This window comes from Rhinolophus sinicus, chromosome 3 (assembly GCF_057876585.1).
Source record: "Rhinolophus sinicus isolate RSI-liver-muscle chromosome 3, RSI-T2T, whole genome shotgun sequence".
In the NCBI taxonomy this organism is placed as follows: Eukaryota; Metazoa; Chordata; class Mammalia; order Chiroptera; family Rhinolophidae; genus Rhinolophus; species Rhinolophus sinicus.
Window position 1 is genome coordinate 22,188,599 of NC_142503.1, and position 25,944 is coordinate 22,214,542.

The 25,944-nt window shown below is 39.2% G+C and overlaps 1 protein-coding gene across 1 annotated transcript in view; it reads right to left on the bottom strand.

Annotated features, from left to right (window-relative positions):
- ADAMTS12 (ADAM metallopeptidase with thrombospondin type 1 motif 12) overlaps positions 1-25,944 on the bottom strand; it is a 274,548-nt gene that overhangs the window by 15,221 nt on the left and 233,383 nt on the right. The window contains exons 21-23 of the mRNA XM_019737332.3: positions 24,043-24,219; positions 20,845-20,988; positions 9,022-9,181 (exon numbers count right to left, since the gene is read on the bottom strand). Coding sequence (XP_019592891.3) covers positions 9,022-9,181; positions 20,845-20,988; positions 24,043-24,219 — 481 coding nt within the window. The remainder of the gene's footprint in view (positions 1-9,021; positions 9,182-20,844; positions 20,989-24,042; positions 24,220-25,944) is intronic.

The window sequence follows — 25,944 nt, forward strand, 5'->3', positions numbered from 1 at the left end:
GGCAATATTTCTTTTTATGGCTGAGTAGTATTCCATTGTATATACATACTACATTTTTTTTTTAATCCATTAATCTGTCCAAGGATACTTAGGTGTTTCCATTTCTTGGCTATTGTAAATAATGGTTCAATAAATATAAGGGTATGTATATCTTTAAAAATAAGTGTTTTCAATATTTTCAGGTAGATATCCAGAAGAGGGATTGCTGGGTCATATGGTAGCTCTAGTCTTAATTTTTTGAGAAATCTCCATACTGTTTTTCATAGTGGCTGTACTAATTTATAGTTCCCACCAGATGTGTACGAGAGTTCCCTTTTCTCCACATCCTCAACACTTGTTATTTCTTCTCTTTTTGATAATAGCCAGTCTAATAAATGTGAGGTGGTATGTCATTGTAGTTTTAATTTCCATTTCCCTTAGAGTTAGCGATGTTGAGCATCTTTTTATATATCTGTGGGCCATCTGTATGTCATCCTTAAATAAGTGTTTACTCACGTCCTCTGCCCATTTTTTAATGGGATTGTTTGGTTTTTTTGGTGTTGAGTTGTATGAGTTTTTATATATTTTGGGTATTAGACCCTTATCAGAAGAATCATTTGCAAATATTTTCTCCCATTCAATTGGTTGCCTTTTTGTTTTGTTGATGGTTACTTTTGCTGTGCAGAAGCTTTTTAGTTTGTTGTAGTCCCATTCATTTACTTTTGCCTTTACTTTCCTTGTCTTTCTGGTCAACTTCATAAAAGCCCCTCGAGGGTAAGATCCATAAGTTTAATACCTATATTTTCTTCTATGTATTTTATTGGTTCAGGTCTTATATTCAAGACTTTAATACATTTTGAGTTAATTGTTGTGTATGGTGTCAGACAGAAATCCAGTTTTGCATGTGACTTCCCAGTTTTCCAGCACTGCTTATTGAGAAACTTTCCTTTCTCCACTGCATGATTTTGGCTCCTTTGTCGAAAATTAGTTGGCCATATATGTATTTATGTATATGTATGTGTTTATTTCTGGGCTCTCAATTTTGTTCCACTAATCTGTATGCCTATTTTCTGTCAATACTATACTGTTTCGATTACTATAACTTTGTAGTATAGTTTTAAGTCAAGGACTATGATACCTCTGGCTTGGTTCTTTTTTCTCAGGATTGCTTTGGGTATTCAGGGTCATTTGTGGTTCTATACAAATTTGAGATTTTTTTGTTGTTGTTCTATTTCTGTGAAAAATCTGGGATTTTGATAGGGATTTCATTGAATCTGTAGAGGTTGCTTTGGGTAGTATGGACATTATAACAATATTAATTCTACCAATCCATGAGCATGGAATATCTTTCCATTTCTTTGTTTATTCTTCAATTTCTTTCAACAATGCCCTGTAGTTTTCAGTGTACAGGTCCTTCACCTTCTTTGTTGAGTTTATTCCAAGGTATTTTATCCTTTTTGTTGCAATAGTAAATGGGATTGTTTTCTTTATTTCTCTTTCTGATATTTCATTGTTAGTATATAGGAATGCAACAGATTCTTGTATATTGATTTTGTATCCTGCAACTTTACTGTATTTGTTTATTGTTTCTACAGTTTTTAGTGGAGTCTTTAGAGTTTCCCATATAGAAAATCATGTCATCTGCAAATAGTGGCAGTGTTACTTCTTCAGCCTCAATTTGGATGCAATTTATTTATTTATTTATTTATTTATTTATTTATTTATTTATTTATTTTCTTGTCTAATTGTTCTGGCTAAGACTTAAGAGTACTATGATGAATAATAGTGGGGAGAGTGGGAATCCCTGTCTTGTCCCTGACCTTAGAGGAAAAGCTTTCAGTTTTTCAACATTGACTATGATATTAGCTGAGGGTTTGTTATATATAGCCTTTATTTTGCTGAGTTATTTTCTTTCTATACCCACTTGATTGACTATTTTTGTCATAAATGGATATTTATCTTGCCAAATGCTTTTTCTGCATCTCTTCATATGACCATAATTTTTATCTTTTATTTTGTTAACATGTTGTATCACATTGATTGATTTGTGCATATTGAATCATCCTTGCATCCCTGAAATGAGCCCCACTTGATTGTGATATATGATCCTTTTAATGTTTCGTTGTATTTAATTTGTTAGTATTTTCATATCTATGTTAATTGAAGATACTGGCCTGTAATTTTCTTTTTTCTTTTTTTTCTTTTTTTTGTGTGATGTCTTTGCCTGGTTTTAGTATCAGGGTAATAATATTGGCCTCCTAAATGAGTTAGGAAGTATTTCCTCCTCTTCAACTTTTTTGGAAAATGTTGAGAAGGAATGGTATTAAATCTTCTTTGAATGTTTTGTAGAATTCACCAGTGAAGCCACCTGATCCTGGATTTTTGTTTTGGGGGAGGTTTTCAATTACTGTTTTAATTTCATTACTAGTGATTAGTCTATTTAGGTTTTCTACTTCATGATTCAGTCTAGGAAGGTTGTATATTTCTAAGAGTTTGTTCATTTCCTTTAGGTTATCAAATCTGGTAGTGTATAGCCTTACACAGTATTCTTGTATAATCCTTTGTATTTCTGTGGTGTCCATTGTAACTTCTCCTCTTTCATTTCTGATTTTGTCTTTTTTCCTATGTGAGTCTAGCTGTGGATGTCCTTTTTGTTTATCATTTGAAATAACCAGCTTTTTGTTTCATTAATTTAGTCTATTGTCTTTTTGTTCTCTATTTCACTATGATTTTTACTATTGCCTCCCTTCTACTGATTTTGGGTTTCATATGTTCTTCATTTTCCAGTTCTTTAAGTTGTAATGCTAGATTGCTCATTTGGGATTTTTCTTGTTTCTTGAGGTAGGCCTGTAATGCTATAAACTTGCATCTTAATACTACTTTTGCTGCATACCCAAAATTTCGATATGTTGTATTTTCATTTTTATTTGTGTCTATGACTCTCTTGATCTCTTCTTTTCTTTCTTTTTGACCCAATAGTTGTTCAGTAGCATGTTTAATCTCCATGAATTTGTTGTTTTCCAGCTTTTTTCTTGTAGTTTATTTCCAATTTCACACTGTTGAAGTTGGAAACTATGCTTGGTATGATTTCAATCTTAAATTCACTGAGACTGATTTTGTGCCGCAACATATAGTCTGTCCTTGAGAATATTCCATGTGCACTTGAGAAGAATGTGTGGTCTGTCATTTTGGGATGGAAAGTTCTATAAATATCCATGAAGTCTATTTGGTCTAATGTGTCCTTTAAGGCCAATATTTTCTTATTGCCTTTCTGTCTGATCTATCCATTGCTGTGAGTGGGGTATCCAGGTCCCCTACTGTAATTGTATTTTTGTCAGTTTCTCCCTTTTGGTCTGTTAGTAATTGCTTACATATTTTGGCACTTTCAGGTTGGGTGCATATATATCGATAAAAGTTATGTCTTCTTGATAAATTGTCTCCTTTATCTACTGTTGATTCCCTCTAATGTATTCTTTATTTCAGTTATTGTATTCTTTATTTCTGTTTCTTTTTTATGTTTTCTGTCTCCATTTTTATATGTCCTATCTCTTTGTTGAAGTTCTTCCTGAGAACACTGAGCATCTTTAAAACCAGTGTTTTGAACTCTGCATCTGGTAGATTATTTATTTCCATTTAATTTAGTTCTTTTTCTGGAGCTTTGTTCTGTTATTTCATTTGGTGAATGTTTCTCCCTCCCGCCCCCATTTTGGCTGTCTCTCTGTTTTTGTTTCTGCTTATTAGGAAGAGCTGCTATCTATGTTTCCTAGTCTTAGAAGAGTGGTCGTATGTAGCAGGTATCCTGTGGGGTGCAGTGGCTCGGTCTCCCTGGTCACCTGACCAGGTGCTCCAGGTGTTTCCCCTATATGGGTTGTATGTGCCCTCCTGTTGTACTTGAGCCTTGGTTATTGTTTGTACATCAATGGGAGGGATTGATCCTCAGGCTGACTTTTTGTGAGGACTGGCAGTAACTACAGTGGAGCAGTTGTGCAGGAGCTGACCCTATGGAGCAGGAGCTGACCCTATGGAGCAGGATCTGCTTTAGCAGGGCTCTGATGCCTGCCCAGTCTGCCGTTTAGGTGTGTTGTTTGTGGAGGTGGTTGGCTGGTGCTGGCCACTAGGTGTGTTGGTTCTGAGGCCTCTTGAGAGGGGCTCTGTTGCAGGCTAAGCTCAGCTGCTGCCTGTGTCCTTCCCAGGCCACATGGTATGAAGTACAAAGTGATCTGCAAATGGTTGCCACTAATGTTGGCCTTGGAGGTGCCTGGGAGAGGCCAGCTGCTGCTAGTGCCAGGCTTTGGGTCAGCCTCAACATTTTAAAAACATGGTATAGGAGGTGATAAAATGACATCAAAGGAAGAGGGTCTCAAATTGGCCCCTTGGTCTAGAACAGGAATGTCCAAACTGCGGCCCATGGGCCAACTGCAGCCCCAATCCATTTTTTATTGGCCCACAGCAAATTCCAAAAATATATTTAGTTTACTTAAATAAACCAGGTGAGGCAATACGTACTTCACCTCGAGTGAGTAGCCCGGCTGTTTGTGTATTTTACCGCATATGGCCCTTGGTGAAAAACGTTGAAAAAAGTTTGGACACCCCTGGTCTACAAAAACATGATTCTCAAACTTTAATGTGCATCCAAATCACCTGGGGATCTTGTTCAAATGTGATTCTGATTCAGTAGGTCTAGCGTAAAGCCTGAGATCCCACATTTCTACCAAGCTCCAGGTAATGTCAATGCATCTAGTCCAGGGGACCACACTTTGAGTAGCAACAGTTTGCAAGACTAAAAGTTAATAACAACTCTTAAAATGAGCCTGAGGTAGCTTCTTTTAGAGTTTCAAGTATGGTCAGTGATAGCCACCCTCAAATACAAGTTGGTCAGAAGAAAGTTGCACATGACAATCATATCTAAAGCATTTTCCCCCTCAGTGCATTGTGCTCAGTATTTCCAACCCAGAATTCTCTACTGGCTTCCATACTTGTGTAGAAAAATCAATCATAGGACATTCCTAAATGATAAGTCCCTCAACAAGCCTGTCTCAAGCAGAATTCATTCTCTTTCCCCATTCTCAAACCCACCCCTGGGCTTCCTCTCTCAGTGAATGGCAGCCTCATCTACTCAGCTTCCCCAGTCACAAGTCTGGGTATTATTATTCCTCTTCTTTCCCCAGGCACAAAGTCCTGTCAAGTCTCTGTTTTAAGTTTTAAGTAGCTCTTGAATCAACTTCTCTCTACCTTCTCTACTGCCCTAGTTTATGGCATATACATCTCTTGCTTCGGGTACCACTGATCCCCTAACTGGTCTTCCTTCTCTGTCATGCACACTGCCACCAGCATGATGACTTCCTTATCTTTACTCCCCTGTTTGGAACACTTCAACGGCTCCCTTCTTCCCTAGCGATAAAAATAAAGTCGAAACTCATTAGGATGCTTTACGGGGCTCTTTATCTTCTAGCTCCAGCTCACCTTTCTAGCCCTGCTGTTTCCTAACCAGCCTTGAACTTTGTACTTGAGTTAGTCTTATGTGTCATAACATCATCTTCTCCCTGTTTACTGTAGAAACTGAAAGCTTCTCCTGGAACTGCTCACCTAATCTCTCTACATATCCTTCACTTTGTCTGGAGGCCTTCCCTACTCCCCCCATTTTACATTTGATGCCCTTCCCAAGTACTCTAATGCTATGAGAGTACACCCTTGGTAACACCCTTACCTCCATTATCAGTGAGTCACTCGTTTGTAGTTTTGTTCCTTGTTGACATTATGTTTAGCACATAGTAAGTGCCCAACAAATATTTGTTAAGTAAATGCATTGTTTGTAAATAAACAACCGCTAGGGAAATTTTTCTCAGGATGTTAACTCTAATGGCAGTCTCTGTTGAACGGCAGCCCTCAGTACTTGGAAGGAGACGGGGAGCACAATAACAGACCACAGGTTTCATTATCTCTCATCTTTAAGGATCTTTGGAGACATTTCTCCAAAGAGGACATACACATGGCCAACAGACATATGAAAAGATGCTCAACATCACTAATCATCAGCGAAATGCAAATAAAAACCGCAATAAGATAATACCTCACTCTGGCCAGAATGGCTATTATGAATAAATCAACAAACAACAAGTCTTGGTGAGGATGTGGAGAAAAGGGAACCCTTGTGCACTGTTGGAGGGATTGCAAATTGGTGTAGCCACTATGGAAAACAGTATGGAGGTTCCTTAAAAAATTAAAAATAGAACTACCTTATGACCCAGCAATTCTACTCCTGGTTATGTATGTAAAGAAACCCCAAACACTAATTCAAAAATATATATGCACCCCTATGTTTACTGCAGCACTATTCACAATAGCCAAGATATGAAACAACCGAAATGCCTATCAACAGACGATTGAATAAAGAAATTGTGGTACATTTATACAGTGGAGTATTACTCTGCCACAAAGAAGACTGAAATCTTACCATTTGCAATGACATGGATGGACCTAGAGAAACTTATGCTAAGTGAAATAAGTCAGACTGAGAAAGACAAATACCATGATCTCACTTATATGTGGAATCTAAAGAACAGAATAAACAAGCAAACAAAACACAAACACACTCATAGATACAGAAAACAAACTGATGGTCGCTAGATAGGAGGGGGGTGGGGGATAGGGAGAAGGTGAAGGGATTAGAAAGCACAAATTAGAAGTCACAAAATAGTCATGGGAATGTGAAATACAGTATGGGGAATATAATCAATGTTGTAAAGACTATGTAGGATATCAGATGGGTACTGGACTTATTGGGGGGACTTATGCCTAATCACTGTGCTGTACATCTGAAACAAATATAAAATAATGTTGAATGTCAACTATAATTAAATACACACACGCACACACGGTCTAACAATTAAGTTCGTGAACTTGTTGAAATGATGGTGCTAACCTTTTTTGATATTAGAGGGATAATTTATTATGAATTTGTACCAACTGGACAAACAGTTAACTAAGTTTACTATTTGAAAGTGCTGAAAACACTGCGTGAAAAAGTTAGACGACCTGAACTTTTTGCCAATAATTCATAGCTCTTGCATCACGACAATGCACCAGCTCACACGGCACTGTGTGTGAGGGAGTTTTTAGCCAGTAAACAAATAACTGTATTGGAACACCCTCCCTACTCATCTGATCTGGCCCCCAAGGACTTCTTTCTTTACCTGAATATAAAGGAAATATTGAAAGGAAGACATTTTGATGACATTCAGGACATCAAGGGTAATACGACGACAACTCTGATGGCCATTCCAGAAAAAGAGTTCCAAAATTGCTTTGAAGGGTGGACTAGGCGCTGGCATCGGTGCATAGCTTCCCAAGGGGAGTACTTCAAAGGTGACTGTAGTGATATTCAGCAATGAGGTAGGTAGTAGCAGCACTTTTTCTAGGATGAGTTTGCGAACTGAATTGTCCCACCTCATATATATACATATATATGAGGTCGGACAATATATATTTATATTTATATAGTCACGGGATATAAAGTACAGCATAGGGAATACAGTCAATGGTATTGTAATAGCTGTGTATGATGTCAGAGAGGTAGTAGACTTGGGGGGATTATTACTTTGTGAGGGGTGTAAATGTCTATAATCATTATGTTGTTTTTTACAACTGAAACTAATAAGTATTTTAAAAAAGAATCAAGATAGAGGAAAAAAAACATATCTTTGGGAAAAGACTACCACTGTGTATGACAATGTGGCACCCTCACCTCCCCAAGTCTCAGTGTCCCTCTTCTTTAGCTTCTCATACCCAGGGACCTTGGACCTTTTGGAGGACTGCCCACAACCTATGGGAGCTGCTTTATCTCCCCATGTAGAATGCCTTAAAAGCCTGCAAATTCACTTCTATTGAGGCAGCCGTTGGCCAGTGGCTGAAGAGTGTGGGAGTGTGATGGTCCAGCTTACTGCCTCTGACAGCGCTGAGACATAACTTACACCCTGGAGCATCCTAGTAGGACCAAGCTGAAGCTAGGACTATTCGTGAGGTGGCAGCCAGGGCAGGCCTCATCCCTTTTCTGTCTTGTTTCCCTCCACTCTCTTAATGGTCTTCCCTGGGATACTTCCTTAGTGAACCCCTTGAGCATGAATTTGCACCTCAGAATCAGTTTCTGCAGAACCTGACCTAAGACAGTGGCCAGACTGATAGAGAGGGCCATTCAGTACTTGACCGTGTTCCTGAGCAAGGCCAGCGCCTACCCTATCTTTCTATGATAGGGTAGGTAGAAAGATAGAAATGAGCAGGAGAAGGAGGGAACCAGCCCTTGCAGCTGCTTCGCCTTAGGTCACAGATATCATAAACAAAGCTGGGCACAAAACAACTAGCTCAGCAGGACAGCGGCTCACACATGCCCCTAAAGCAAGAAGAAGGAAAAATGCCAGAGAAGGACAGCAAAACATCCCGTTTCTCAGAATGTACGCCCTGCTTCTCAGGGCCATTGTAATGAACTCAGAAACCTTGAGAGCAAGAAGTTAGTACAAGGCACACCCTCTGGGAGAATGACAGACACTGGAGAGGGAGATGGGGGAGACAATTCATAGAAATAAAAACTCTCACGCAATTTAAGGAGAGGCCGTTTTTCCCTCCCTTGGGACAGCCCACTCCATAATCTTTACAGTATATGTGTTTTGCTAATAAACTTCTTATTATTCTCTCCTTGCACAAACTGTCTTTTGACTGAATCCTTTCCTTCAAGGAGACAAGAACTGAGGTACAGTCGTCACACCCAGTAACACTCAGAAATCTTTCACAACACAGAAGTGACTTTCATCTGTGTGGGATGACGTCAGTGTGAACCCACTTTCAGACAGGAAAATGGATGAGATAATCCCTCAAGGAATTGGAGTCAAACCTCGCCAAATCCAACAGCTTGCTCCTAGGGGAGCTGGCTGGCCTCTTCCGTATTAAGACTCCCAGCTCAGTAAAGGGGACTAAAACCATCCACAAATCAAGTCATGCAGGACAACGTATTTATGAAAAGCTCCCAATGGGACCAAGTCATTTACTCACCAGCATTCTTCTTGCAGGCCTGCCGGTTGCATTTTTGGAATTCCAGAGGTTTGGTTTCTTGATCACATCGGCATAGGTCTTGGTCTTCAGCTTGATTGTCCTCTGAGGAGACACAACGGACAGCCCTCTTCTGAAAGCCACCTCCACAGGAAGCGCTGCACTGAAAGAGGAGGGCACAGGAAAAGAGTCAGAATTCTTCCCCAGGACCACCAGGGGAACTCCAGTAGAATACCTCTAACCCCGCTGTAGTCATGTAGGGGAAAGTCTCAATGATCAGAAGCCTTTCTGAAGGAGTCACAGAATAAAGGCACTAATAATTTGGAGATGTGAATTTATAGACTGCCGAATGATGTTGGCTTAATTTATTATTGGGTTCTCTGAAGAATGTGGACAGAGGCTGAACTGCAACATAACAGAAACAAATTTCATATCTGGGTCCTAGTGCCTAAGCCACATCCAGTTTCTCTCAACTAGTTCATTGGGGGCTGCAAATCAGATGTGAGGAAAGGGGACACAGCTACAAGGGAAGCAGAGAGTACATTAAAAAAGGAAGTGGGAGAGGAAAACCATGGTGGAATGCAGGGAGGGTTTGGAATGGACCTAGCTGGACCATGTGTGTTCTCAAGCCATTCTAACAGATCAGATTCCACTGTAATGTCATGATATGGCTGCCTGCCAGCACAAGAGAGATTCTCTAGCCTGTGAGAGCTGCTTATGTAAGATGATTCCTGAGGGTGTAAGAAAATGTGTTTGAATTTACCTTATACACTTTTTTTTTTATAAAAGCAAACACAATTTCAGTAATTTTAATTCTGTCATTCTATGTGACCATACAAACATATTTGCAAATAGCTAGAATCAATCCAAAACAATCTACAGTGAGATGCTAAGCTTTAGACTTGTTCGCTGAAAACTGGCACATAGAAATAGTGCAAAACACCATTGCAAAAAAACAAAACATAAGGAAATTGACATTTCAAAGAAGAATGTCAGGAGAAACAACAAAAGATGGTGGTCTTCCATTGCCAGAAGAAATAAAAAGGATAATGCTTGAATGTTTCAATCATTTTCACCAAGAACTGAATCCTCATTCTAAAGTATAGAATCAAATACAACCAATATTTACTACCATTCAGTCACTTTCTCTGATTTTTGCAAAAGTAAAATTGGGGAAGTTTTTAACCAAATACAGTAGAAATTTATGATGAATTTTTGGTAAAGTTATTTTAGGGAATTTATTTTTTTTTTTTTAACTGCAGAGACATTTGAAAACTGCTACAATTCGTCCTGAAGAAACAAAGATATGGACAGTATTACAATCTCTGGGGTTTACTGTGAAATGGGATTATTATGACTATCTGCCACTCTCATCCTTAAGCACAGACTCTTTTGAAAATTATTTTTATTCTGGTAAAATATGTAAAACATAAAATTTACTACTTTAACCATTTTTCAAGTACACAGTTTGGTACCTTAAGCACATTCGCATTGTTGTACAATCATTACCACTATCCATCTCTAGACATTTTTATCTTCCCCAACTGAAACTCTGTAGCTATTAAATAAGAGCTTGTCACCGCCTATCCCCCTCCCTCAGGCTCTGGCAAGCACCATTCTATTTTTTTCTCTATGAATTTGACTGTTGTAAATACCTCATATAGGTGGAATCACACAATATTTGTCCTTTTGTGACTTGCTTATTTCAACTAGCATAATGTCTTCAAGCTTCCTTCATGTTATAGTATGTGCCAGAGTTTCTTTTTTAAGGTGAAATATATTCCATTGTATGTACATACAATATTTTGTTTATCCATTCATCCGCTGATGGACACTTGCATTGCTTCCACCTTTTGGCTACTGAGAACCACCTATACTCTGGTGATTTACCTTCTAGGTCATGTTTTATTACTTTTAGCCTCCTGTTTTTTATGTAATCAAAATCTCCCAGAGGGTAGAAACCAGTCTTTCTTTCTTCGTCCTGTCTGACAATTAGATGAGTGCTGAACATAGCCTGACATTCAATAAATCGTCATTGATCGACTGACTGAAAAAGTCTGCTGCATGGCAAATTCTGGATAAATCACTAGGTCCTAAAGATTCCATTTGCCATTTGAAATATCAGTGGTCACCCAGCTCACTAGATAAAAAAACTTCCACACTGGGACTCCACTGATAAACTCAGAATACTGCTACCAAAACTTCCCACAAAACTTCCATATAGATAGGAGGAGGAACGTTAAATCTTTCTTAACATCTGCTTCTTTATTTTAATTCTACTCTTCATAAAGCCTAGGGCATGGTGGTAAACATGGAACCTCATGTTTGCTTTATAAATTCCGAGATTTCTGTGATTAAACCTGAATGTAATTTTACTCGGTGAATTCACCTCAAATTCTCCATGAAAATGGACAAGAAAAAAAGAAATAACTACTCAACGGATTCTGAGTAAATAGAAGTGTGCAACAGGACAGAGGGAAGCACAAGGGACGTTCATCAAGCCAGAATCTGATAAGGTGTACTGGACCAGGATTCAGGAGATTTGGGCTTTTTCCCTCACTGAATATTGGGTCATTCACTCGACCTCTGTCTTCCTCCGTAAGGTGAGGTTTTTAGATAAAGAACAAATAACTTCCTTTCCTGCCTTCTGCTTCTAAGGGTGGGATGGAATAAGGCTGGGCTGGTCCTGGGTGCTGAAGTCCTGCAGGCTCTCTTGGGGGACACATTAAGATGGAAGAGCTAATTCCAAGCCAAGCACAAAAATAAGCAATTATTAGCCAATTGCTTATTTATTATAAAGAAGATGCATGAATTTGTGTTGTACTTAATTAGGGGATTAAGCAGGAAGCATGGTGGCTGATTTGGGTTTTTTTGATTGTGTTAATGTTGTGGGTTTGGGGTTTTAGAGAGAGGGTACAACTCTCTTAATGCACAGTTCCATTTCTTTGGATCCAGTAAAGATAAGGGATCTTTGTGCAGAACAGAGCACTCAAAATAGGTATGGGGCTAAAGCTGATTAGCTCCCAGGGAAGGCTACTGAGTAACTGAATTGTTCACACCCTAAAGTGAACTCTACTCTAGCCTCGTTCAGTCCTGGCTGCCTCAATCAGAGTCCAAGGGTTCGCTACAGCGTAAACTAGTCTATTTGGAAATGTTGACAGAGACATGAAGACTGGACTCTGTTATTATCCAGTCAACCAACAGTGATCAAATGGAGAAATATGAAGAAGAGAAACCATCTGATGTTCTAGAACTAATGCAAACATCTTCACTGAATAATTTTCTTGCACTTACTATTAATATATGGCAAGCACTGTTCTAAGCACATAAAAAATATCTTTAACTTCAATCCTTGTAACAACCATGTAAAATAAGATTTGTTTTCTGGTTTTACTGATACAGAAACAGATCCTCCTTTTTCCTGAGTTTTATTTCTTTTTCTTTTTCTTCTTTTAATTATAGCATTAATGGACACAGAGACTCGTGTCCCTCAGATTTGGAAATATTTTCTTCTGTTCTTTGATAATTTCCTCATTTCTATTCCATGTCTAGTCTCCCTTTCTGAAATCTTATTCTGATGTGTTACCTCCTAGTCTGATCCTCTAATTTTCTTATCTTTTATGTCATTTTCTTTTTGTTCTCCTTTTCTTGAGAGATTTCTTCACCTTATTTTCCCAATCTTTCCACTTAATTTTTTAATTTGCTCTTTTAAATTTTTCTAAGTTCTCCTTTTAATCTCTGAATATTCCTTTCATATAGCTTCAATAAGAAACTATGTCATGGATGTAGCCTCTTGTTTCTCTGAAGAGATTAACTATAGTTGTTTTGCGGGGAGATCATTTATTTCTTTCACGGTCTCTCTTCTTTGGAGTTCCTTTTGTTTTGTTTGTTTTGTTATTTTGTCCTTGGTATGACAGGTTTTCTCCAATGCCCAGTAATCCTAGGCTATCTATTTATATTAAGATGAGGCACCAATGAGCTATTGGAAATTCCATGGATGGCAGTTATTGAGAGATGGCTTTATATAAGGTGATCAGGAAGAGACGTATTATGTGTGTGTTTTTCTTTTCAGGCTAAGCCAGTTCCCCTGCCTTTGTGGAGCTAGTGTGGGAGAGAGGGGACACTATTTACTGAGTACATTTTCACTTAATCATTGGTGAGAAGAGCCCTTTCACATCCCCACCAACTGTGCCTGATTCCAAGGTCTCTTTTGATTTACTTTCTAAACATTCCCATCCCCCACACTCCTCTTCTTTATCAACCGCCAGGTTGTTCTCTTTAGCTTATGGGTCTCTTTCTGTTTTGTATATTCACTTGTTTTATGTTTTTACGTTCCACATATAAGTGAAAGCGTATGGTATTTGTCTTTCTCTGACTTATTTCACTTAGCATAATACACTCTAGGTCCATCCATGTTGAAGCAAATGGCAAAATTTCATTCTTTTACATTACTGAATAATATTTTATCACACACACACACACACACCATATCTTCTATACCCGCTTTGTTGAGTTTTTATCATAAAAGGATATTGAACTTTGTCAAATGCTTTTTCTGTATCTATTAAGATGATCATATGATTTTATCCTTTATTTTGTTAATGTGATGTATCACACTGATTGATTTACATATGTTGAACCATTCTTGTGTCCCTGGGATGAGTCCCACTTGGTCATTGTGTATAATCCTTTTAATGTATTGTTGAATCTGGTATGCTATTGTTCAGAATTTTTGTATCAATGTTCATCAAGGGTATTGGTTTGTACTTTTCTTTTTTTGCAATGTCTTTATGTGGTTTTGGTATCAGGATAATGCTGGCTTTGCTGAATGAGTGTAGAAGTGTTCCTTCTTCTTCAATTTCTTGAAATTGTGTAAGGATAGGTTATTAATTCTTCTTTGAATGTTTGGTAGAACTCACCTGTGAGGTTGTCTGGTCCTAGACTTTTATTTGTTGGATGTTTTTTGATTACTACTTCAAGTTTGTTGCTAGTAATCGTTCTGTTTAGATTTTGCATTTAATCTTGCTTCAGTCTTGGAAGGTTATATACCTCTAGAAATTTACTAATTTCTTCTAGATTGTCGAATTTGTTGGCACATAATTGTTCGTAGTATTCTTTAATGATTCTTTGTATTTCTGTGGTGTCAGTTGTAACTTCTCTTTCATTTATGATTTTATTTGGACTCTGTTTTTCTTGATGAGTTTGGCTAAAGGTTTGTTGATTTTGTTTATCTTTTCTAAGAACTAGATCTTAGTTTTATTGATATTTTTGTTGTTTTTTAAATTTCTATTTTATTTATTTCCACTCTGATCTTAACTATTTCCTTCCTTCTGTTTACTTTTGGTTTTATTTGTTCTTCTTTTTCTAGTTGCTTTAGGTGTACAGTTAGGTTATTTATTTGGGGTTTTTGTTGTTTCTTGAGGCAGTCCTATATAGCTATAAATATCCCTCTTAGAACTGCTTTTGTTGTATCTCATAAATTTTGAAAAGTTGTGCTTTCATATCAATTTGTTTCAAGATAGTTTTTGATTTCCTCTTTGATCTGTTGGTTGTTTAGTAGTATATAGTTTCTGTCTCCATGTATTTGTGTGTTTTTTCCCCAGTTTTTTCCTGTATTTGATGTCTAGTTTCAGGCCAATGTGGTTGGAAAAGATGTTTGATACAATTTCAATCTTGAATTTATTGAGGCTTGTTTTGTGGCCTAATATGTGATCTATCCTGGAAAATGTTCCATGAGCACTTGAAAAACATGTGTATTCTGATGTTTTTGTATGAAATGTTCTATAAATGTGTATTAAGTCAATCTGCTCTAATGTGAAAGTTAAGGCTATTATTTCCTTATTAATTTTCTGTCTAAATGATCTACCTGTTGATGTAACTTGATATTAAAATCCCCTACTATTATTGTATTACTATGTATTTCTTCCTTTATGTCCATTAATAATTGCTTATATATTTAGGTGCTCTTATGCTGGGTGAGTAGTTATTTACAATTGTATATCCTCTTCTTGGATTGATTCCTTTACAATTATGTAATGTCTTTTTACATTATTTGTTTTAAAGTCTATTTTGTCTGATATGAGTATTGCTATCCCAGGTTTCTTCTCATTTCTTTTTCCATCCTTTCACTTTCACTCTGTGTGTCCTTCAATTTGAAATGAGTCTCTTGTAAGCATCATATGGATGGAATGTGTTTTTAATCCATTCAAACATCTACATGTTTTTATTGGAGCAGTTAATCTATTTACATTCAAAGTAATTATTGATAAGTATGTACTAATTGACATTTTGTTGTCTTTTAGTTGTTTTTATAGTTCTCCTCTGTTCCTTTCTTCTTCTCTTGATCTCTTCCCTTGTGGTTTGCTGGTTTTCTTTAGTGTTTTGTTTGGGTTCCTTTCTGTCTATTCTTTGCATCTTTTGTAGATTTTGGTTTGTGGTTACCATGAATTTTATGTACATAATTCTATATTTATAGCAGTCTATTTTAATCTGTTAGGCATTTAAATTCAAGTTATTCTATCAGGACTACATTTTTACTGCCCCCTCCACACTTTGTTATTGATGCCATATTTTAGATCTTTTTATGTTGTGTGTCTCCTAACTATTTATTGTGATTTGAGCTGAGTTTGATACCTTTTTCCTTTGTCCTTTGTAGAAGCTTTTTAAATGTCTGATACACTGTACTTATTAAATATTTGGCTTTACCTGTAAGGTTTTTTCCTTTCTCATAATTTCTTATTTCTAGTTATGGCTTTTCTTTTTCTGCTTCAAGAAGACCTTTTAACATTTCTTATAAAACTGGTTTAATGGTAATGAACTGTTTTATTTTTTGCTTATCTGGGAAAATCTTTCTCCTTCAGTTCTGAATTATAACCTTGCTGGGTAAGTTATCCTACGTTGTAGGTTCCTTTCTTTTAGTACTTTAAAGATGTCCTGCCACTCGCTTCCAACCTGTGAAGTTGCTGCTGAGAGACCAGCTGATATAGCCTTATGGGGTTCCCTCTGTATGTATTTGTTGTTTTCCTCTCCCGTCCTTCAAGATTGTCTGTTCAACTTCTGCCATTTTAATTACAATGTGTCTTGGTGTGAGTCTCTTTAGGTTCATCTTGTTTGGAATGATCTGTGCTTCCTGGACCTTGGTGTCTGTTTCCCAGGTTAAGAAAGTTTTCAGCCATCATTTCTTTAAAATAAAGTTTCTATTCCTTTCTGTCTTTCTTCTCCATCTGGGATCCCTATCGTGCAAATGTGTGAGTACTTGATGTTATCCCAGAGGTCCCTTAAACTAGCTTCACTTTTTAAAATTTTTTCTTTTTTGCTGTTCTCACTCGTTGATTTCCACTAATCTTTCTTTCCTGTTGCTGATCCATTTTTCTGTATTAGCTAATCTGCTGTTGACTCCTAATAATGTAATTTTCATTTCAGTTATTGTGTTTTTCAGGTCTGCTTGATTCTTTATTATACTTTCTAACGCTTTGTTGAAGATCTCCCTAAGTTTCTCTATTCCTCTCTAAAGTTTGATGAGTATCCTTAGGACCATTTCTTTATCAGTCAAATTACTTATCTATGCTCTGTTAAGGTTTTTTTCTGGGGAGTATTCTTGTCCCTTCATTTGAGAGATATTTTCATTTTGTTTGACTTTCTGTTTGTTTATATGAATTAGGCAAAATAGTTTTCCCTGTCTTGAAAAAGTAGACTTATGCAGAAGTGGCCTTTGTGTAGGCTGTGTGTGCTGGGTGGTTTTGGCAAGCTGGTAAAAGCTGAGCATGTATTTAAGGTGTCCAGGGCACTGGCCTACTGAGCCAGAGCTGTTCCGGGTGGGCAGGCCAGGTTGTGTTAGTAATATCCTATTGATCCTGCTTGCTTCCTTTGGATGGATATGGGTTCGGGTGATGTGTCTGACAACATGCTGCTGTGACCTTGAAGGTAGGTCACGTCACCTGGAGAGAGCCCCCCAATTCCCCACCCTGTAGAGGTGGAGGGAGACATAAACAATGGTGCTCACCAGCACCTCTGAACCCAGAGAATTCCTACAGTCCCTGGAGAGCTCCCACAGTTCCCCAGGCTTCTCTATACAGTCTCTTGTTTCTTGTATAGAAAGGGATCCCATGTAGGGGTCCCAAGGGGTTTCTGTGTAGGCTTTACTGTATAGATAATTATAACTGAAGAAATGCCCTGGAAAAATCTGGTTGAAGACTAATAACCACACAAAACCTCATGATTTACAACCTCAGTGCTACCGAAGCATCAAAATGAGGAGCAGGCTGCATGCTTTTGACAAATGGTAATATTTTTGACAATTTCCTCTTCTCAATGAGTTCCCTAAGAGCTTTATATGCTTCACATTATCATAATTTTCCAGAAAGAAAATTGCATTGTCCAACTTTCCTTTACAATGGATGACAAGGTAAGAGAGCCTCAGGGAATTGATAGAGTTGAAAATGTTCACCTGTAGTTGTTAATCGTCCATGGGATTTTGTGTCCCCAAATGACCCAAATTTATAACATTTTAATGACAGTTCACGTTGTATCAAATTTTCTCTTCTGATGGTCACATTTGATTTGGTTAGTGATGTTTATATTGTTATACAGGGCTGCAGGGTATTTATGAAGAGCCTAATTTGGAAACACATCTTTAATTGTTGGGTACAGTCTTTTCAGGTTAAATCAAAGATGGATGAAGCACATTGCTTTTCAAATAACTGAATTTCTAATGAATGGGAAAGAAAGTCAATTTCCAATGGAGATATTATATTATACCTAAATGTAAAGTAATTAAATTACATTTATATGGAAAAAATACAACTGCACATGGCATTTTCTATTGTTTACATGACCCATGGGGCAAGATGAAAAATCTCACATTTGTATGGAGCCACAAAAGACCCTGAATAGCCAAAGCAATCATGAGAAAAAAGAACGCCTGGGGTATCATACTCCCTGACTTCAAGCTATACTACAAAACTGCAGTAATCAAAACAGTATGTTATTGGCTGAAAAAAACAATCACACACAGAGACCAACGGAACAGAATCGAGAGCCCAGAAATAAACTCATAGATATATGGGAAATTGATTTTGACAGTGGAGCCAAAAATATACAATGGAGAAAGAAAAGTCTCTTCTGGGAAAACTGGAAAGTCAAATGCAAAAGAATGAGACTAGACGGCTATCTGAAAACATACACAAAAATTAATTCAAAATGGATTAAAGACTTGAGTATAATTCCTAAAACAATAAAATACATAAAACAATAAAAAACATAGGCACTAAATTTATGGACATTAGCCTCAGAGGGGTTTTTGTGAACTTGAGTCTAAAGACAAGGGAAATAAAAGCAAAAATAAATGAATGGAACTACATCCAACGAAAAGGCTTCTGCACAGCAAAAGAAACCATCAACAAAACAAAAAGGCAACAAATCGAATGGGAGAAAATATTTGCAAATTATACTTCTAATAAGGGGCTAATATCCAAAATATATAAAGACCTCTTACAACTTAACCAAAAAAAAGCAAATAATCCAATTGAAAAATAGACAGAGTACCTGAACAGATACTTATCTAAGGAAGACATACAGATGGCCAACAGATATATGAAAAGATGCTCAACTTCCCTAGCTGCAAGGGAAATGCAAATCAAAACCATAATGAGATACCATCTCACACCTGTAGAATGGCTATTAACAATAAAACAAGAAGTAAGTGTTGGAGAGAGTGTGGAGAAAAGGGAACCCTCATACACTGCTGGTGGGAATGTAAATTGTAGCTACTATAGAAAAGAGTATGGAGGTTCCTCAAATAATTAAGAATAAAGCTACCATATGACTGAGAAATCCCTCTTCTGGGTATCTACCTGAAAAATTTGAAAACATGTATTCATAAAGATATATGCACCCCTATGTTCATTGCGGCATTATTCACAATAGCCAAGACATACATATGTTTATATACATATATACGTGTGTGTATATATATAATGGAATACCACTTAGCCATAAAAAAGATGAAATCATACTATTTGTGACACCATGGATGGATCTTGAGAATATTACGCTAAGTGCAATATGTCAGATGGAAAAGAACAAGCATTGTATGACTTCACTTGTATGCTGGATATAAAGCAAAAAGCAAAACGAGAACCAATGAAACAAACAAAAAATAAACTCATAGATACAACAGAATGGTGCTTACAGACGGGAAGGGCAGTGGGGGAAGGACACAGAGGGCAAAGGGGGTCAAATACATGGTGATGGAAGGAGACCACACTTCAGGTGGAGAGCACACCACAGAGTGTACAGATGCATTATAAAGTTGTACACCTGAAATTCATATAATGTTATTAACCAATAATGTTACCCCAATCAGTTTGATTAAAAAAGAGAAGAAAAATAATATGTTCCAGGCAAAAGAATCAGCATGGATAAGGAGAAGAATGATCAATAAAAATAATAATGTAGTGATAGCCAAAACAAACAAACAAACAAACAAAAACACAAAAAAACACACAAAGCATCCCTGCCAGTATTTGAATTATTCATGGCTATGCAGGTACAACTACACAGCTACGAATGATGAAAATTACTAAGAGCAATATAACGACCAAAAATATCTGGGGTCATTATGTTTGGCAAAATACTTCACTGGCCTGTGTTACAATTACAACCATCAAAATAGACTTACATAAGAACAAGTTACTTCAAAAACTGTCACTAGTTGAGGGGTTAGTGCATCAGACCGTCTTGGCTCCCCTTGTGTGCCAACTGTGGGCCCTGATCTTCCCCAGCCGAGGTGGTAACCAACCTCATGGAAGCACAGCCCTCTGGCCTGCACCTTGTGCCCATGTTGTGCCTCCCACCTCCTGACTCGGAGCTTCCTGTTGCCATGGACACCTGAGACACACACATTGGGACCTGCCCGCACGTGAATAACCCAGGACCATGGTAGATACCAGCCATCTGAGTGGAGTCTTTTTACCCAGCCCTGGGAGACAGGAGCCAGGAGACCATCCCCTCTCTTCCTGCCCCTGGACAAACTACCCTCAGGGCAGTATTTCATACAGCTTTTATAAGGCCTTCTTTCGAGAAGGAGCGATCAGTTGCTCCTGACAACAAGCATCTTACTTGATTCCCCTCCTTTCCTGCCTTGTTTCTTTTATCTATTATGCCTGCTTCCCCGGCATTAGATTTCCTAATAAAGTGTTCACTTTTGCCTTAAGATTCTATTTTCTAGAGAATTCAGGATAGGACAAATCAGAGTGATGACCAAATCTATCTATGGAAGAAATTTTTATTTATGCAATAAATAAACTTTGAAGAACAATACATCTTTCCCTCATTCACAGTTTAATTATTTTATTTGTCTCTCCATCAAACAGGCTGGCCATCTGGCAAATTGATCTGCAGGTTGCCAAGAGACCTGAAACTTGCTAAATCAGGTTGAGTCTCTAACTTTAGGGCATATACGATTCCCATTTGCTCAAAGCCAGAGGATCTAAGGTATTCAGGCCCCAAACTGCCTTTCCTTAGGCTTTGTGCCTTTGGGATAATTTTGGTATTTGATCTTTTCTGTTTTAAAAGTCTTTTGTCATTTTCTCTTTTGACCGCAAGACAGTGAACATTGACCACCATGTCAGCTACAGGGTCAACTTCTAGCAGACTTAGAGTGTATTAGCAGAAGAATATTGGAACTAAAACAAATGGAAACACACTGTAAATCAATGGATATACTGCACATTTACAATGCATATATATTTCTTTGAACATCAAAAAGGAAACAAATGCTTTTTTTTGAAAGACTGAAATAAATTGAAGAGAATGTAACTCACTTACCAGGTCCCAGTTTCCAGTGGCCCAGTGACAACAAGGGTGCCTGTTGCAGAGGGCAGTAGATGCAGGCCTTTTTGCCCAATTACAGAGGTCTCTTGGACAAGTCACTCTCCTCTCCTGAACCCCGCCTCCACAGGACCTGGAACACTGACATACAACAGGGACAGGTTAGATAAGTATCACATGGTGCCATCTGCAGTGATCGGGGAAGAATTTGTATGATCATTGGTTGTGTACAGTTTTGTTTAGAATATTAGTATTTGCATTGGAATCTGCCGCATCCGGGCCAGGTTCCTTCCAATGACGACCCAGTCATTTCAAACAACAGTGGTGACAAGAATTAAAAAGAAGAAAGGAGATTTATAAAGGAAATTCTGAAGATAAGAGGAGGAGAAAACAAATCACAAGATGCCAAATAGTTCAATGTCAATATGTCAAACAGGAGGAATTTGGGTTAAAAACCTAAATGAGGCATCATTCCAAGATGAACATTGTTATCTGTATTTTGTCTTCTGACACAAGTGTCTAGAAACCAAAATGTAAACTACAGATGGTTTTATTATTATTAGCTCTGACAGCCTAAACAGTCACACATTTGCAATACAATTTTGTCCATCTCTTATTAAAACGGGATTCAGTCTTTCTTTCCTACTACACAAAACTGAGAATTACATTTGTCCATATTTGGAAGAGGGAAATTGGTAAGTTTGCCTGGGGTTGTTATGCGCTGGCTATAATGCACCCAAAATAAATCTGAAATACCAAGTTGGATTCCTGAAGGAATACAATTCTAAAATGTGTCGGGGTTTTGTTCACTAGAATAATTTTTAAGAGACATTGTCTCATTTTCCTGAGGTTTCTAGGAGGAATAATTCACCAAGAATCTTGAAAAGCACTTTGAGTATCTTGGATAATCTTAGTGCTTTGAAAAATCTTAATTATGGTATTGTAACAACAGCAAAACCATTACGGTTGCCGACATCTTGCCCTTCACATCAGGCACTACGTGTGTGGTAGTACCATAGTATATGTAACGGAAATTATATACAATTAACCCTTGCTGCTCAATGAAAGAACTAATCTATTGCTTTCACAATATTCCAGCTTTGAGAGTGACATGGATTCCCCGATACACACTTATTTACTCTATTATTAACCATATATTAATGGAGAGAAGGAGAGGGATCCCACATTTGGGACCCTTGGACATACCTACACGTGTGCATATGGATGGGGGGCACCTGGCCAAGTAATCTCCAGGAAGAAGGGATGGAGAAGGTATAAACCAGTGGTTCTCAAAATGTGGTCCCCATACCAGTGGTTTTAGCATCTTCTGGATACTTGTTAGAAATGCCAAATTTCACGCGCCACCCCCGACCTCTGAATTGGATACTCTGGAGGTGGGGTCCAGACATCTGTGTTAACAAACCATCCAGGTGATTCTGAAGCATGGTAAAGTCTGAGAACCCCTGGAGCAGACACATTCCCAGAGCAGAAACGTATCTTCCATTCAAGCAGTCTGGGCTGGCTGACACCCACTGAAGGGGCCCAGAACGTTCCCACGATAGCATCAGTGTGTGTAGACAGAGCAGCAGCATGATGGCTCAGAGAAAGCGCCTGCAGGTGTCTAGTCCCTCAGTAGCTCCAAGGAAATATCCAGCTGACTTTTACACTTTACATCTCCCCCGCTCAGAGCCTCAGAGGGAGGACTTCCAACTTTGTGGTTTGCTCAGAACAGAGCAATTTAGAGAAAAGGATAGTGGGAGGCCTTCAGGGAACTGGCTCATTATTGGGGATCCCAGGAGCTACTGAGGAAGCATAAAGAATACATCTTTTTCATAAACATAGAGCAGATATAATTGCTCATCTTTGATAACCTGCAAATGCTATGTCTCTGACAAGGCAATCTAAGCCCCTCTGCAAATTCCTGGATTCTGGAAGCCTTCCCCAGGCCTGCGCAGCATATACGGACAGCTTGGAGGCCAATGCCCAGAGCACGGGGGTAGCAGACACTTCATGTACTCAACAGCTGGGCAAGGGAAGGAGGAGAAAGACGGGACAGTGGTGGCTGCTGCCCCCAGAAACACCAGGTACTGGTCCAGAGGGTTAGGAATCAGCGTGGCTGCTTGACGCAGTAGACAGTAAGTAGCTCTGGGGGCTCAGTCTTCCATAGTTGGACCCTAACTCTATATCCTATAGTGTGGTTCTCTACTTTCCCTTCCCTGGCACATGGTAGTTTCCCCCCAAATAGTTCTTGATTCACTCCTCCTCAATTCACTGTTTGCTCAATGCCCTCTGGGCTAAGGTCTGTAGTAGAAAGAATAGAGGCATTGAAGTCTGCCTTATGCTTGAATAAATACCACACCATTTACTTTCTAGTTGTGTGACCTCATGTAAGCCTCTTAACTGCTGAGTCTCAATTTCTTCACCTATAAAATGGAATTAATAAACCTACCATCCAGGCTGTTTCGAGAATTAAACCAAGTATTGTAGGTAAAATGCCAAGCTCATGGACACAAAATATGCTACGTTCTTTTTTTCTTTTTCATCATGCATGGATGTAATTAGGAGTAATATATTTTGTTTGTTTGTTTTAAAGCTATTGAGGCATTTGCCTATTGGTAAACAAGATCATATTTCACCAAAGAACGGTAACTTGTTTTCCTGTGCTAAAGTAGGAAAAAGACCCGGGAGGGAGGTGCTCACAAAACAGATGACTCTCTCTCTCTCTCTCTCTCTCTCTCTCTCTCCCTCCCCCCCCCCCTTCTGTCTCACACACACACACAGACTTTATTTGTGCAATGATCTGGGCATTTAACTGAGAGGTGAAACTCTAAAATATACTGTATGTGAAAGTATCTGACCAATGCCCCCAGCCCAACTACAGAAACTAGGACAGGCATGTGAGGCTCTGTCCGAAATGGCTCACATCCAAGTAGCCCTTGTACATTTCTCGAGCAGGGACGCCAACTCCCCTGTATATCTCCTGAGAGACTAGGTTCTAATAAAACCTTGAACTGTCACAGTTGAAACCACACAATACAGTCTTCAAGTTGTTGACCTGGTTGGCCTCTCCCACACAGCGTTGGGTCACTGAATGGAGGCCAGCCATTGCCATGACACAAGTGTGGTCTTCCCTGACTTCTAGAGTCACATGGTAACACAGACATTCATGTGGGCCTGGTGGTGTGGATGGTGTACCTGGCTCCAGGGCTCCACCCGCCACTCCTCGCAGGGCTCCATGTTACAATTTGTACTCAGTGGGGGAGAAATGCCGGCCAGGAACCGGCAGTGAAACGGCCTCAGGCTCCGGTGGTCCTTGCTGTCCACACACTCAATCTCCCGGGTCTGGAAGCCCCCGCTGCAGTTCCTGGAGCACTGTATGTAGAGAGAAAAGGGGATTCACAAAGCACTGTGAAGTTCCAGGCTTGCAGGCATGAAGAGGGATTAGTTCTAGTTCAAGTGAAGTGTTTTCCCTCATATGCCACAGAGAGGGAGTCACTCAAGCAGACCCTGGAGATGGGGCTCCCAGTGTCAGGCGTGGAAGGGTGAGGGTTTGATGTCTGACAGAACCGGAGGTGGAGTGCAGTTCTGTCACTCATTTGTCGCGAGCCCTTGGGCAAGTCACAGAAACACTCTGCGCCTCAGGTATTATATCTGTAAATTAGGATAATACCTGTTACCTCACAGGGCTGTCGTGAAGACTACAGACACTGGGGCTGGGGTGCCTGCTGGTGCAGCATCTGTCTCAGTGGACACCTGTTCCCTCTGGTGTCTGTCTTCATTCCAGGGGAACAGGACTGCTCACAGGGGATCTCTCTGCCAAGCCACACCCACCTCTCCCTCAGAATTCTGCTAAAAACCTGGCTTCTCCATGACTCTGAAAGCGAGATAAGTTATCTTTTCTCAAGTGAAGAGTCTATATGAAGGAAATGTATTGAATAACTGCTGAGTGGTTTCACTCACGAAAGAGCGCAAACTCTGTCTTGGTCCCCACCACCATCCATCCTCCGACACTCATCACCTGCCTCCCTCACTGAGTTTCCTCGTCACGTGCCCAATGAAAGCCGTGACAGAGGCCCTCCTCATGCCCCCTCTTCCCAAGAGCTCACGTCTGTGTGGCAGCCGCTTCGTCCTGTTGGGTCTCGGTAAAAGGCATGGTTCACCTGTAGACTGCTAACTTCCTGATTATCATAATAATAAACATGGACACACAATAGTCACCTAAAGTCAGTTTACGAGGCCTCTTCTGGAGTATTTCTTTTGTTTAGTCTCTGACCTCTTGTATTTTGGAATCCAAAATCCCCCACCTAGTTAAGATTGTATCTGATCATAACTTGCGCCTCTAGGACTTGGTATCCAGCCTGTTTATAATGCTAGTTCCCTCCAAATCCCTTTAGCTTGTCTTGTCTCTATACCCTAGTCTCTCACGGCCAGTCCTGGCCTGGTCTGTCTGGTCCCTTCCCACATTAAGGTGGGGTCGTGCAGTAGGTGAGATGGAGACAGACCCCTATGTGCCTCAGCCCTTTCCCCCGATTCTCCTTGGGTTAACAATACGTCCATGTGGTCCATACATCCTGAATGTTCCTTCCTCTACCCACTGCATTACCCACCAGCCACTGCTCTTCCTTTAGGCCTCAGCTTAAATGTCACCTCCTCAGAGAGGCCTTCCTTGAATGCCTTATCCAAAGAGGCTCTCCCTTTTGTTATTTACCTTGGCTCCTTCTCGGTTTCTGTCACAGGGACTTGGAATATGGAACATTTATTCTGTCCTTTCTTTCTGTTAGATTCTCACTGCCATGAAGTTGGAATCTGATCTGCTCTGCTCACTGTTAAATCCTGGGCATTTAGTATGGTGCCAGACACAGCAGAGATGGGATGGTCTGTACAGACTTTGTAAATGAATATGTAAATTTTGATGAAAGGACAACCAGGGGGGCGCTCCGTGGGAAAAAGACATCTGTGGTCACCACAGGGATGAAGCACAGCTTTCTTTACCCTCTTAATTCTTTTCTCAATTATTTCATTGCAGTCTTGGTTGAGCAAATGCACCTCCCCAGAAAGCACGTGCATAGCTGCAGATATGTCTTTATCTGGCCCCTC